At 47.1% G+C, this 15,216-nt stretch overlaps 1 protein-coding gene across 1 annotated transcript; it reads left to right on the top strand.

Annotated features, from left to right (window-relative positions):
* Nucleotides 1–4,268: 4,268 nt before the first annotated feature.
* mtm1 (myotubularin 1) lies at nt 4,269–12,625 on the top strand. Its single transcript, XM_070929576.1, has 15 exons — nt 4,269–4,331; nt 5,879–5,951; nt 6,642–6,736; nt 6,893–7,003; nt 7,900–8,001; nt 8,504–8,587; nt 8,821–8,970; nt 9,154–9,339; nt 9,447–9,629; nt 9,757–9,912; nt 10,025–10,072; nt 10,219–10,311; nt 11,819–11,932; nt 12,035–12,211; nt 12,324–12,625. The coding sequence occupies exons 1-15, from the start codon at nt 4,275–4,277 to the stop codon at nt 12,516–12,518; spliced, it is 1,824 nt and encodes a 607-aa protein (XP_070785677.1). The 5' UTR covers nt 4,269–4,274; the 3' UTR covers nt 12,519–12,625.
* Nucleotides 12,626–15,216: the final 2,591 nt, after the last annotated feature.

The following is a 15,216-nucleotide window of genomic DNA, read 5'->3' as shown; positions in this document are numbered from 1 at the left end:
TTAGCCTTTAACATCAAGATGATATATATATATAACAACATCAAGACCGTGACACGTGGTTGAAAGCTCCAGAAAAAGCTAGTAAGTATACCTTGACCTAATATTTTATTTTATCTGATTACTTTTTAAAGCAATTTTTTTTGTATCTTTTGTAATTGTACAAATATATATATTTAATTCGTATAACATAAATTTTGCAAAAAAATGGTATGTATTCACGTGAGACAAAAAAAAAAAATGTCACAAGCGAAAACTGAGCCGTGGAAAAGGAACATGGCAACCCATTAGAAAACAAAACAAAACAAAACAAAGAAAACTACCTTTCCCTGCACTCCTTGCGAGCTCCAATTTGACAACCAGCCAATCGCGCCATGACAGCCTGGCACGTGACACAGAGTAAGTTCCTGCTGTGGCTTGAGGGAAACAGGTCGACATTCAGCCACGGGAGAATCGCACTTTGCGGGTAAGTTAAGACATTTGGCCACCGCAACGCCACCCGAGTCCACATTTAGTGTTCGTCGGAGGGGTTTGCCGGAGGTTTCTGTGCACTGTGGGTCAGAAATAACCCGAACTTCGGGTGGAACGAGTTGTCGTACCGTCTAGGCCTCCGCTATTTCCTGGTGCAACTCCACAGCTGTGCCTATTGGAATGACCAAGTTGGAAAAGTTCACTTTTTAGGGGTTTTCTTTTGGAGCAACTTTGCTCTCCTCCACTCAACTTGTAACCGCCGTGTGTGCCCAAATCTAGCCACGAACCGCTATACGGTTCCGAGCGCCACCCTTTCGGCTGTGTATAGACACCTTGGAGCTGGATACCCACACCGCAAACTGCTCCCAAGCTGTCAGGTTTTGTTAAGTCTGTGGAAAATGCTAGCTAACCGTGCCACCCTTGAATTACGCTGCACCTCCTCGCTGCTCCCACTGAAATAGTGTTGAACTTCAACTCCTCTCACGCGAGATTCCCGTGTCGCCTCTGAAAACGGAGCATTCGCGGGAATTGTCTGTAATGTCGACGTGAAAAGTGTTTCTGCTTATTTTAGTTTTTGTTTTCGTAGTGCGACGTGAGCTATGTCGTCGTCAGTCGCCCGGCTGCTGATGCGCGGGTCACCAGGTCAGAAGCGGCTCCAGTGCTGGAAGTCGGTCTAACAAAACCCAGCCTGGGCTCAACCTAACAGCCTTTATGCGCTTGTTCCAGTGGAGTTAATACGGAAATACGTCTGTAATTGTATACGAACAGTCGTAGTTGGCCTGTGTTCACACCTAGCTACCAGGCGGTGCGAACCTGCGGAACCTGCGCACGCTCCGTCCGCTTCCCTGGCTCGCTGCACCGGCATCAGATCACTGGAGCTTGGCCGGTGTTACTGACTGATTTGGGTTTGCCACGTACGTGTCCGTATCAGTGCGGATCCGCAGTACGTGTTTGGCTGATGGGCAGCAAGAAATTGCACTACAGAACGCTGTCAAATTTTTTTTTTTGGCACCTGATTTTGATCGAGGTCGAGCCCTTTTTTGACCAAAATGCACATTAGTTTGATCAGATTTGTGCCGTTCTGTTACCTCTTGTTTTAATGTGGTTTGTAGAACTAAAGATATTTATGTGTAAGTAAAATTGTGGTGTAGTTACCATGGTTACAGGTGTTGTTCTCACCTTTTGTGAGTGCTGGCAGAAAAGGCACTGTTTACCTGTTTACCTGTTCACCAAAGCGCCAATCACCTGTCAGTACAGTCTGATCCAGTTGCCATTCATTCTCACGACTGGCCCGTTCACCTGTTCGCTGAAATGCCGCCCGCTGTCTGGGTTTAGCTCGAGAAGAGCCGCTGAAGGATGGGGCGACGGCCAATGCTAGAATACACCTTTTTGCAAACATCTCGAGGCAGGTGGGTGCCAGCCAACATGAATACTGCACTCACCCCCGCAGAGAGCCTATGAACATGAAAGTAACTGAGAGTAATGTTGATGTTACCATGGTAAGACTATGTTATATATGTCTGTAGCCAAATTGAGGGATCGTGTTGATCAAATGTAGGCTTAAAGGGTTCAAGTATCGATATCCGTGTCAGCCCTACGACACCCAGTATTGTTCAGGCTCTACTGTATACGACACAGCTCAGTTCAATGTCTGCCAGGAAAGCTGGACACTGCAGTCTGCCCAAAATATGGCAACCAGTGCATGGCGTCATTTCAAATGTCAGTGCCTATGCCACACTCAAGTTTTGGTCTAATATGAGGGAAAATATGATTTTAATCAGAAACCCTCTGATTGGGTTAACCCTAACCCTTTTTCACCATCCAAGGTTCGACTGGCGCTCGTACGGCAGTGGATGGAAACGCGCATTCATTGGCATCTTCTTCTTTTGCAGATTTTTCCTCAGAATTTGGTTAAAATGTTGCGCTGCATTTGGGCGGAACCCTAGCTGCAGATGAATGGCTAATCGGCTGTCACAACAGACCGTTCTAAATGAAGCATTGTGGTGCTACACAGATGTATCGCAATATCTGTCAAAAACAATTGCATCATTTTTTTGTTTTGTTTTGTGTGTTTGCGTACCGTTCACCCCTACCTTCCCGGCCGGCTGAGACGGAAAGGAGCATTTCTGATATTTAAGACCTTTTTTTCCCCCCCTCACTTTTAATAATAAAACATTTTCAACAATACATTTAAAAAACACATAATTTTTTCCCCCACAAAAAGGATGAATAAATGTGATTCCAGTTGGACTTTAAATGCCAGTCATTGGTCCTCGACAGTTTTCAGTGCTCAGTGCTGCTGACACATTTTGGGTTGTTACCAATAAGGTACAGCGTTGAGGTTTGGTACCCAGCCCTAAGATAACCTAAGATATAGGAAGCCGTAATTCTCATCTTCCACCCAACCTCGGATGAACCAGACTCGCACATGTTTTTAACTCTTCAGACTGCGCCCTGCCGCCACACGCTTTCACAGAATGAGGAAGCGCTCCTCGCTTGTAGTTTCGGGTCGTTGATATGAGCATTGATGCGTCTGTTTCTGAGCTATCTCCATCGTGGTAGGGCGGGCGCCGTTCTGCTGCTGAAGGCGGCCAGACCAACACAGGACTGATGGGACCAGTGAGTCTTAATGACTGGCCTGTGATCCGGTACCAGTCCATGCAGTGTTGCCCACCGGGCCACAAAGATGTTATTTGACCGTTCCCTTCCATCCCCTCTTGGTAGCACGAGCAATAACACGAAGACCAGATTGTTTGTTTATTTCATTTGATTTTATTTCATCTGTAGTCCCTTTTTTTTATAAATATCATGAGTAACGTTAGGCTAAAGAATCTTTTCATTTAAACAAGCATAATGGACATTTTTGTTCATATAACGGTCAGAAACATCAGGAAAATGCACCGATTTCTGTCAGATAAGGTAGCGCAGACTCATACTGAGCCATACTGGTTTTCTCTTTTTAATATTTGTTTATAGCTGCAAAAAGCCTCCATGAAATCTCTTAATTATGTGACCATGATTTCTAAATAAAGTTTCAGTTTCACTTCTTTCGCACTTTCTGTCCTCGTAACTCCACACCCTCTCTCTGACTCATCCACAAGGGTACATTCTCAGTTCCTCTCCCCCCCCCGTGCGCTGTGACAGGCGCATCGCTAAGCATCGCGCTTGTATTGAACTGAATGAAAGCCTTTCCCAATATATTGTTTTCAGATATCAAACTCTCACTTATCGACGCCCATGTCGGGCTCTACTTTGAAGTCAGTACTTGTCAGGCTCCTGGAGAAGACTGTTTTAGATGAACTGAACCTGCCCTGGAGCGGGTTAGCCATGTAGCGTAACGTAGCTGACCTTACCTCCATGTTAGAAGAGGTCCAGTTAGTTAATTATTGACATCATCTTCCGCCTGACATCCCTTAAACATATGAACAATGTTAATGTTATTATATCATGTCATCATCATAATAATAATAATAATAATAATAATAATTATGTATATATAATACGGTTAATACTAAATGTGCTTCTTTTGGGTGCCACCGGTATTTTGCTAACAGCATCCATGCCAGAGGTATTCCTGGAAGTTGTCTGACATGGTGTATTCTGGTCCCAGGTCTGTTATGAAAACGTTGTGGTGTCGTCTCTCATATTTTCTGCTGATGAATTTGTACTTACAGTCTGGCACATCATACCGACACTCGCTTGCTGGGAGAATTTTTTTTTTTTTTTGTTGTTGTTGCATGACACCGCTAACAGCCTCTGCGCCTCCTCTTTCTCAGCCTGTGGAAGCCCCCCCCCCTCCCTGAGCGATGGCCTCACCAGTCTCAGTCTACAACTCCAACGCCTTGGACACACACATCTCCAGTGTAAGTGGATTTATGTGTGTATTCGGTATCTGCTGTTGTCTGCAATGGGACTGTGTACCTGTGCCAGCTGGCTAAAGTTGAAATATTTCAATCTTACGTGAGTGATGCAGACATGCAGGTTACACTGGCTTTTTTTTTTTTTTTTTTTTTTTTTTATACACGGTGGGGAGCCAGTGAGAGATCAGATCCTGGTCTCTGGGTACTGGGTGGTCACGGGGGCTGGATGATGGCAATTCATCTTCATCTGCTTCAAACATTTCCTGGAGCTTTCCTGTGGCTCATACACACATATGTATGTGACACAGTTTAACATGCGATGGATGCGTCACACTTTATAACTGCCAAGCACACACGAAGTGCTGCATTCATTGAATGAATGAGAATATAGTCAGTAATTAGAAAATGTGCTGTTGTACTGTTGTATGGGAGTTTTCTTACGTTTTGCAGTAGTTTAAGCAGTCTGAGAAACTAAGTCTCTGACTGACATTTATAGTTGAGCTCTGAAACCTTAGTAGCTTTGACTCTTACTGCATTTCAAGTCAGTATCATGTCTGGCCAAAGCTGGCCCACGATAGGGCTTCTAATTCACAATGAAAATAAATTGATTCACACTGAGACTTTTCTTTGTTTGTTAACACCAGTGTTCAAAAGTGTCCCTCGGCTGTTACTTGGGAAGTTGCATATTAGCCTGTGCAGAAGCGGTGGTTTCATAAAGTTCATGTACACCTGACCTGCTCGGGGCACGTGGGAGAGGTTTGCCTTTAAGGCTTTCTGCCAGACAGCCATCCTGACAGAAAGACAGGGCGTAGACTCAAGAGACAGCAGTTCATGTCCTGTCCTTATTTTAATCCAAACCCTGCTCTTTTCCTAAACCTAACCAAACTGCGACCGTTTCACAACGTTAACCCACGTGTTGGAAAGGCCTGTGAGGCCTGTTAATGTTTGTTTATTGGGCCTTGCCCCCCCCCCCCGGGCAAAGCAAGTTGTGCATCATTTATATTAAAACCCCCATTGACACCCCTGACATAAAACAAACAATAGACATAAAATTGACATAAAAATGTCAATGGTGATAACGCAGTAAAGCTAAAAGCATGTTTCCTTTTGTAGGCCTTGTTATTTAAATGGAATGAATAACCGTACCGAATAGAACCGTACAGAAGAAGAATACCAATAGCAAAGCTCCGAAGAGGAAAAAGTCCAATTTAATAAACAAAAAATAATTCCAAATAAGGATGAAGAGCAGCAGTGTCAAATTTAGCTGCTGAGCTCCTTTAAACCTTCCTCGTCACAGTTTGTCAGTTCGACCTCCTTAAAAAGGAAAAGTGCCGTCTCATGTCATTGGTCACTCAGTCTGACCACACTTAAACTGGCTCAAAGCAAACCCCCCCCCCCCCCCCCCCCCAAACATTGTGGTGCTTCCACTGAAAATACAACATTGTGACTATTTCACACAGCCTCACCAGTCATTTAAAAAAAAAAACAAATAAATGTATAACCGCTATGTCTTTCTGCCTTGGTGTGTGTGTGTGTGTGTGTGTTTGTAGACCTCCAGAGAGTCTCTGAAAATGGAGTTGTTAGCTGAAGTGTCTCTGCTGCCAGGGGAGGACAGAATCACAGGTGAGTACATGTAGCTCAACCGGTCACTTTTTTTTTTAAATCACTCTTGTTTTAAAGAGATGTGTTTTGCTTCCCCTTTGGTAGCACTGCTGCGATTAGGGGCGTGCAGTTTCACTACATCTCTGTGTCAGGCGAACTGCTTTCCTGATCTCAGGGTCTAACATCTGAATCGGTCTGAAAGCAAACACTCGTGGCTCAGGGGCCGAGGGGGTCCAAAAGTTGTCAAAAGTCTTAAGCTAATAGCCTTGCGTCGTTCCTGCTACTCTTAAAAAAGCGGTTCCCACTCAACAGAATAGTACTGGGTACAGTTTGACACCCCCCCCCCCCTCCCGCCTGTCCTGATTCTGACAGATATGCCTCAACAGTGATTCTACCTATAAACAGCTGGCGTGTGATTTAGATGCCAGCGACTGTTGAGTGCGTCTGTCCGGATTAACCTCTCAGCGAAACACTCCGAGGCGATGGTATTTATAGCCTACCTTTGCTGCACGCCTCTCTTCTCCTTTTCTGCTTCCTCTTCTCCGCATGTGTGGCGATTTCCTCCCTTACAGCACCAACAATAATAATGACGTCTGAACCAGATGTGGGGGTGGGGGCGGGGGGACTTATTCGGAGCAAATAAGGCCTGTTTCAGATCAGACGGGTAAGGAGTCCAATCGATAAACACTGTTTGGATCCATGTGTTTTCAGATAAAGACATCATCTACATGTGTCCATTCAGTGGAGCTGTGAAAGGCAAAGTGTTGATCACCAACTACAGACTCTACTTCAAGAGTTCGGATGCTGTAAGTCCCATTAAACTCATGTGGGTCTAGACTCTGTGTGTGTGGGAAGGGGGGGGGGGGGGGTAGTGTTTGACAGATGGAAGCCATCCACTAGTCTACCAGCAGCGAGGTTAAATAACGTATGTCAACAAAACATGTTGACTCTGTTTGCCGTAGGATGTGGCGCTGATGCTGGATGTTCCTCTGGGCACCATCAGTCGGGTGGAGAAGATGGGTGGGGCGTCAAGCAGAGGAGAGAACTCCTACGGCCTGGATATCACCTGCAAGGTGTGTGTGTGTGTGTGTGTTGGAGTGAGTGGGCGGTACAGCATCGGGAATGCAAACAAAAGCAGAATATGCAGTATGTAGCAGTAACAGTTGGGTGTCGCGCCGGCGGTGGTTTGACACCAACTTTACCTAAACTCTCACTTATTTCATGTAGTAGCCTGGGTCTTGGGCTCGGTCTTCTTCTTCGCTGCCTTTGCCGGCACATGGCTGCACATCGTGGCTGTGTCACTGCCCCCTGTAGATCGGTGGAACACTGTGATCCCATTAGCACAAAACACGGACCCACACATAGAAAAGAAAAACGGCTCCATAGTGCTACTAGAGGTCAAAAACTCCCCAGGGTACCTTTTGTAAGTAATGGCAGCTACTTGTAGATGGTGCTCAGCTAGCCATTATCTGACTAGTGTAGTAATGTGTTCCCCTTCAGCCCCGCTGTTTATGTTCATAGTGGTTTTAAGCACTTAATATCACTGTTATTGAGTGTTGTAGTTATTATGCGTCCATTCTTCTGTTTCTTTTTGGTTTTCCTGAAATTGAATTTGAATGTAATGACCTATTCCTGCTGTTAGGCACAGCCCTCTGTGATTTGAATGCCTCCAAGACAAGCCATGTGTTAAATGTTCTGTGAGTTCTTACACGTTTAAAGCCAATTCCCCATAGATGTCTATTCTAGTGTTCATATATCAGCCATTGTAAAGTGTCAACTCCATTCAAATGCTCCGTATTGCTCACCGGTCATCTGTGAACAAGCTCATTATGATTATGATACTCTTTCAAGCTTAACTCAACCAAAAATTGGAATATTATCTTATATGCCTTTTATATGGTCCGTGTGTGTGTGTGTGTGTGTGTGTGTGTGTGTGTGTAGTAAAGTTGACCTTCTCTGTCCTCCCCAGGACATGAGGAACCTGAGGTTTGCCTTGAAGCAGGAGGGTCACAGCAGAAGAGACATCTTCGAGCTCCTCTTCAGACACGCCTTCCCCCTCTCACATGGTCTGGTAAGGCAGCCTCTAACGTCTACTGCCATCTACTGACTAACTGGTGGGCTTTCTTTCATCTGTGGACGGGGAGGGCGGGGGGTGGGGGGGGGGGGTGGGCTTATTCTTTGCTGGGCCAGCAAAGGAATTCATCTGCAGGAATTTCATGATACAGGGCAGAATTTGTTGAACAGTCGTCCTCCATTTGCTTCAACGCCCGGCATTCATGCAAATGCTGAAATGCAGAGATGCAGCCCCCTCATGCGCCGTGACACACAGCTCCCCGCCCACACCGCAGCTACATCTGCTTGGCTGATATGTGTGTCTGAGCAATCCTTAGCGGGGCTTCTTTCATGTCTCTGGTAAGGGCCAGTGGACTGCTAACTAGCTCTGGGCTATAGTGGACAGTGGACATATAGTGGACATATAAATTGAATGGGGGGGGGGGGGGGGGGTGTTAAGTTACCGTTGTGGTCTGTGAATTAAAAAAAAAAATGTTCTCTTTCACTTCCCCTCTATCCAGCCACTGTTTGCATATGTGACTCAGGAGAAGTACGAGGAGAATGGCTGGAACATCTACAAGCCCATAGAGGAGTTCAGACGGCAGGTAAGCTGATATTGCGGGGTTTTTTTTTTTGATACCAATACTTATCCATATCCTCACTGCCACTGCTGTACATCATTTTGTAGTGAAGGCGTGCTGTGTAAACAGCAAAAAAAAGACAATAGTTTCAGCAGGTCAGAAATGTACCGGGGAGCCAAATTTGAATAAATCCTGCAAAAAGATCATTACAGTGTTTCAGTTAGTAACTGATGGTGTCCTTTGCCTTTTTTGTTTAGGGCTTACCTAATAACAAGTGGCGCATTACATTCATCAATAAGAACTACGAGCTGTGCGACACCTACCCCACTGTGTTGGCGGTACCCTTTAAAAGTAAAGAGGAGGACCTCAGAAGAGTGGCTGCCTTCAGGTCAAGAGGACGCATACCGGTGAGCGCGAAACCCCGTCCGTGGAAAATACCGAACGATGATGATAGACGTTTTGAGTTTGACAGCGAGAAAATCGGTTTAGCCTCATCATTACTGAACCGTCCTAGAGCTCCCGTTTCTTAGAGTGACCCCCGCAGCACTGGCCGGCGCCTGTAAACCTCTCGCGTGCCTTTGCGCCTTTAGGTTCTGTCATGGATCCACAGGGAGAACCAGGCAGTGATCGCCCGCTGCAGCCAGCCTCTGGTGGGCATGTCCGGCAAAAGGAACAAGGACGACGAGCGCTACCTGGACCTGATCAGGGAGGCGAACGACACCACCAAGCTCACCATCTACGACGCTCGGCCCAACGTCAATGCCGTGGCGAACAAGGTGAGCAGGGGAAAGGAAGCGCTCTCTGAAATAGTGGCAGCTTTTGTCAGCGTGAAATGTGTCAAAGCGCCCCCCTGGACCAACCCGTTTTCTTTGCTGTCCCACAGGCCACAGGAGGAGGCTACGAGGGGGACGAGTACCAAAACGCAGAGCTCATCTTCCTGGACATCCAGAATATCCACGTCATGAGGGAGTCCCTGAAGAAACTCAAAGACATCGTCTACCCCAACGTGGAGGAATCTCACTGGCTGTCCAGTCTAGAGTCTACACACTGGCTAGAACATGTTAAGGTACGAAAAATCAACATCATTTTTAATTTGTAAATCTGTCATTACTCGTTTTCTGAAAGTCCGAAGCCCTTGTCTACATTGTGTCCCCCCCCCCCCCCCCCCCGTGTGTGTGTGTGTGTGTGTATAGCTGGTGTTGTCAGGAGCCATCCAAGTAGCAGACAAGGTTTCCAGTGGGAACTCAGTGGTGGTTCACTGCAGTGACGGCTGGGACCGGACCGCTCAGCTCACCTCGCTGGCCATGCTGATGCTGGACAGTCACTACCGCACCCTCAGAGGATTCCAGGTCAGCAGCTGCACCGTAGGGCCTTCAGTGAAACGCCAGACAGTTAAGATTACAATCAGCCTGACGTAATGAACATGTTTTTGTTGTTGTTGTTGTTGTTGTGTTGTTCCAGGTGCTGATTGAGAAGGAATGGATCAGCTTTGGGCACAAGTTTGCCTCAGTAAGTAATATTCTTAACTCCTGTTCAGAATCAGCTCTTTCAGCTTTGATATGAACTCAAGAAATGGCTAAATGGACTGAGTTTACCTTCCTGTTAATCATTTTATTTGTGTGTGTGTGTGTGTGTGTGTGTGTGTGTGTGTGTAGAGGATAGGTCACGGTGACAAGAACCACGCCGATCAGGACAGATCCCCCATCTTCGTTCAGTTCATCGACTGTGTATGGCAGATGACTAAGCAGGTAATGCACCGGAATCATGGAGCTGCACTCGCGTAGGAATTTCACCTCAAAGGCATTTACGTCATTCGTCACATGGTAGCTATAAAAAGAAGTTTGCTTTTGTTTTTTTTTTTGTTTTTTTTATTGCGCGAGCTAGCAGCACCGGTTTCATTTAATCAAATCCCGCCTCACAAACTAGTCCTCCCAAAAAGCCGGCCCTATTTTACGCATGCAAGCACAAAGCGGTAGGTCTTGTGTGCACAGGCCGTGTGTGGGCGCATTCATCTGCTATTTCAGGGTGTGTGTGTGTGTGTGTGTGTGCAGAAAGGGCTGGGTGAAGGTGACTATAGCCCGGAGGTGGCGGCGATTTTAATACATACCGTCCCGACCAAGAGCCACTGCTCTTCATCGCTCTGAAACGGCTGAGCCAGTCACAGTGAAGAACGGCAATAACTGTACTCCGGCTGATAAGTCAAGTCGGTGCCGTGGCGACTCGCAGTATCTCCTGTAGCTCGTGTTGTGCATGGTCGCTGTAAACAGCCTGTGCATCGCAGTGCGTTTCAAGAGGAAAACATGAAATGCCACTTAACTGAGGCCATCTTTGATTTGTAACTGGTTAACTCCTCTCCTTTGTCCTCCTCTCTCCTTACCTTTCTCCCCTCCTCTCCTCTTTCTCCTCTCCTCTCCTCTCTCCTCTCTTGTCCTCTCCCCTCCTCTCCTCTCCTCTTTCTCCCCTCTTGTCCTCTCCTCTCCTCTCTTCTCTTGTCCTCTCCTCTCCTCTCCTCTCTTCTCTTGTCCTCTCCTGTCCTCTCCTCTCCTCTCTTCTCTTGTCCTCTCCTGTCCTCTCCTCTCCTCTCTTCTCTTGTCCTCTCCTCTCCTCTCCTCTCTTCTCTTGTCCTCTCCTGTCCTCTCCTCTCCTCTCTTCTCTTGTCCTCTCCTCTCCTCTCCTCTCTTCTCTTGTCCTCTCTTGTCCTCTCCTCTCCTCTCCTCTCTTCTCTTGTCCTCTCTTGTCCTCTCCTCTCCTCTCTTCTCTTGTCTTGTCCTCTCCTCTCTTCTCTTGTCCTCTCCTCTCCTCTCTTCTCTTGTCCTCTCCTCTCCTCTCCTCTCTTCTCTTGTCCTCTCCTCTCTTCTCTTGTCCTCTCTTGTCCTCTCCTCTCTTCTCTTGTCCTCTCCTCTCCTCTCCTCTCTTCTCTTGTCTTGTCCTCTCCTCTCCTCTCTTCTCTTGTCTTGTCCTCTCCTCTCCTCTCTTCTCTTGTCTTGTCCTCTCCTCTCCTCTCTTGTCCTCTCCTCTATTCTCTTCTCTTGTCCTCTCCTCTCTTCTCTTGTCCTCTCCTCTCTTCTCTTGTCCTCTCTTGTCCTCTCCTCTCTTCTCTTGTCCTCTCCTCTCCTCACCTCTCTTCTCTTGTCCTCTCCTCTCCTCTCCTCTCTTCTCTTGTCCTCTCTTGTCCTCTCTTGTCCTCTCCTCTCTTCTCTTGTCCTCTCCTCTCTCCTCTCTCCTCTCTTGTCCTCCCCCCTCCCCTCCCCTCAGTTTCCTACAGCCTTTGAGTTTAATGAGCGCCTCCTGTTGACAATCCTGGACCACCTCTACAGCTGCCGCTTCGGGACTTTCCTCTACAACTGTGAGAGTGCGCGGGACCAGCACGTAAGACCGGACATGAAACGCCGCCCAGCTCCAAGCAGCCTTTTGACTTTGCAGTGCATTTCAGCAGGAAATGTCTCATATTTCACGCTCTCTGTTGTGCAGGAGGTGAGGTCGAAGACGGTGTCTCTTTGGTCTCTGGTCAACAGTAAGATGGACATTTATTTAAACCCCTTCTACACACCGGAGTCCGGCAGGGTCCTCTACCCTGTCGCCAGCATGCGCCACCTAGAGCTGTGGGTAACATACTACATTCGCTGGAACCCGCGCATACGACAACAGGTAGGACATTCCAGGAGGTGGGGGGGGGGTGTTATAATACACAATAATATAATTTACATGGTGCATATCAGTGTATTTACATTGTGTGTGTGTGTGTGTGTGTGTATTCCAGCAGCAGAGTCCGGTGGAGCAGCGCTACAAGGAGCTGCTGGCCCTCCGAGACGAGTACTTGAAGAAGCTGGAGGAGCTGCAGCTGTCCGACTCCTCCCCTTCCTCTCGTCTGGCCAACAGCCCCACCCCCAACACCTCCTCCTCCACCTCCTCCACCCCGTCGCAGCAATACACACACCTACACACTCCCCTCTGAGGGCTGGTGACACGCACGCGCACGCACACGCACACACACACACACACACACACACACACACACACACACACACCTTCAGATATATCTGTTGACTTGCACTTATGTCCTCTTCACTCTGATTTCTGTCAGTCTCTCACACACGCAGGGAATGAATTAGTATTGTGCAGTCCTAACTGTGGGTAACAAAGAATGCTAATAAGATTTCGATTTGACGGTTAATTCTAACACCATAGTGGTGGTGATGATGGTGATTTATGCAATATGTCACAGTACAGCCTTGTCACAAGACTTTTTCTACACACGCTCGTCATACAGTGAAGCCTTAAAAGACATTCAGTGGCTTTCAGTCTAAGGGCTTGAACACACAGGACACGCAGTGGGTGTGCGTACAGGCGTTCGCGCAGTCAGCAGAGCAGAGGTTTGTGTCTGTACATCCAACACCCTGCGGGAAAACACGCTGTCGATGGTTACGGTCAGTCAGACCACAACAGGAACCACACACACAACCTGTAGATTCCATGATGCGAGCGCCAGCGACTGTAACTGTTGTTTGAGCGGGAAAGATCTTTACCTCGGGAATAGTGGATTGACAAAATAATCGTAAGCTTTAGCTCCGCGTACCTACATCTAGGTGGTCGGACGCTCCGGACAAACCCAGCAAGTGAACCTGGGAGTTGCAATTATTTCGTCAAACGCACTGTTGTCGCCCATTAAAGGAACACTACGGCATTTTGACTGACAGCAGATCCATCTCCGTGCTCCCAGCACAAAGACATGTCTGGGAACGTAGCTTAGCACATGCTAGCTTTAGCGTGGATTTTAAACTAAGGCTCGGAAGCACAGGGAACTGTCAAAATGAAGTAGATCCCTCTGCAGTAAGCTACAATAGCCAGAGCGGCCATTCCTGTGTTTACGTCACCGTTACAGTTGGACTCGAGCGTTCATTTTTGGAGGGCGTGACTGGCAGGAGTGGTGTCAGTCTCGGGGCGGGGCTCCTTTTTATTAATATAACAATACTAACGTTTGAAAGTCATCACATGTAAATGTTGGGGGGGGGGGGGGGGGGGGTATCTATACATCTATATAGTCCTGGTGTCTCCATACGGCGTCGACCTTTTTCAATGTACGTGTCCAACTCGCAGTGGGAAAACGAGCCAAAACCCAGAACCAAGACTTTTAACAGGTTCTCACAAGTTCAGGTTATAGGACGTCGCAGGTTATTAAGTTCCTGCGGTTGGAAAAAGTGCTACAGGTTGGCAAAAAACGCCGTCATTTCCCTTTAAGAGACTTTAAGGTCAGACCCGTGCCGTTTCGGTGCGTGCGCGTGGGTGGATTTAGTCAGAACGCGGCGTTAACGGGCCCCTCGTAGGCAGCCAGGACATATTGAATAGAGCAATCATAGGCTAGCGGAGTGATGAGTGCCCCGTCATGAGTCGAGACACTGGCAGAGAAAACGACAAAAAACAATGCATTTCTTTCATCGGAAACTGCTCGGTGACACTTCAGGATGCGTCCTTTCGTCAGCCCGGCTCCTGCCTCGCGTCCCGCCACACAACCGTTGGTGCCCTGTGTGTAATCAAGGTGTCGTACAAGTCTCGCTTTTCGCACTTCTTCCTACTCGCCGCGTTGCTACTGAGTGTCGCCCTGTCCCCTGAGGAGTTGGTTTAGAACTGCTGCCGAGGTCGCGCTGCGCGGTTAAGAGGCTGGGCGCTTCTACAGTGGCCGTCACTGTGCGCCTCCGGCCAAGTGCGTGCACACGGGTGGACTGACGTGGAATTTGTTGCTCATCACCCGAGGACGAAAGCTAGAGCTGTCTCCGTCGCGTCTGTTTTGCCACTGCTATCAGCTAAGCTCACCTACGCAGTATTCTCCAGCACTTCCTAAGCTATGGCACTGAGAGCAAATCCCGTTCTAGCCAACGCGCAGAGTTTGGTTAGAATCGATCAGTAACGTATCTTTTAATGAATGCAGCTTCGATGCGGTTTGAAATATATTTCAGGTGCTACAAGATAGTGTAGGGAAATGAAGCGGTGCTGGCCTCTGATCCTGGATCACCTCTTGTACTTTTATGCACTCACTAAACACAGACCCTGGATGGAGAAACCAGCCCGGGTCCATGATGGCCTTAACATGCCATGTTTGTAAACCAGCACACGGTTTTAGGGACAGTGAGCAGAAATAAACCAGTAAGCTTCCCCTTAAATTTTTTTTTCTTTCCTTTTTTTTTTTTTGTAAATGTATATTCAGATATTGTCACCGTGTGAGTTTTCACACGGGATCTCAAAAGCGCATGTGCCTTTTGGACAGGTGTTGGCTTTGTACGCTCAAGTGGATAAAATGTGGGGCAGTTTTTCCCCATCAGAAAGTAAAGTTTGTTGTTATTGAAAGTGTTATATACATTTTTCCAGTGTCCCCAGCCATCAGTATTGAAAGTGGTGCACAAGGTATTATTATAACTAATAGGACTGATGGGCAAAGCTATAAAAAAATGTACAAGTAAAGTTGTAAAATTGAGGGGATTTATATATGGAAGGTAACTGTTAAAAATGTAATAAAATGTCTTTTTCAGATAGGAAATTGTATGGAAGACAATTTCTGCCCGAAGGGGAAAAAAAAAAAAAAAAGAAATATTCACGATAAGTCAAAATTATAAGGTACCAGGTTCAAATGATCAGAATCAAAACCAGGTTTTTAGCCA

The sequence above is a fragment of the Enoplosus armatus genome, chromosome 23 (genome assembly GCF_043641665.1).
Source record: "Enoplosus armatus isolate fEnoArm2 chromosome 23, fEnoArm2.hap1, whole genome shotgun sequence".
NCBI lineage: Eukaryota > Metazoa > Chordata > Actinopteri > Centrarchiformes > Enoplosidae > Enoplosus > Enoplosus armatus.
This window is presented reverse-complemented; position numbering and strand designations above follow the sequence as displayed.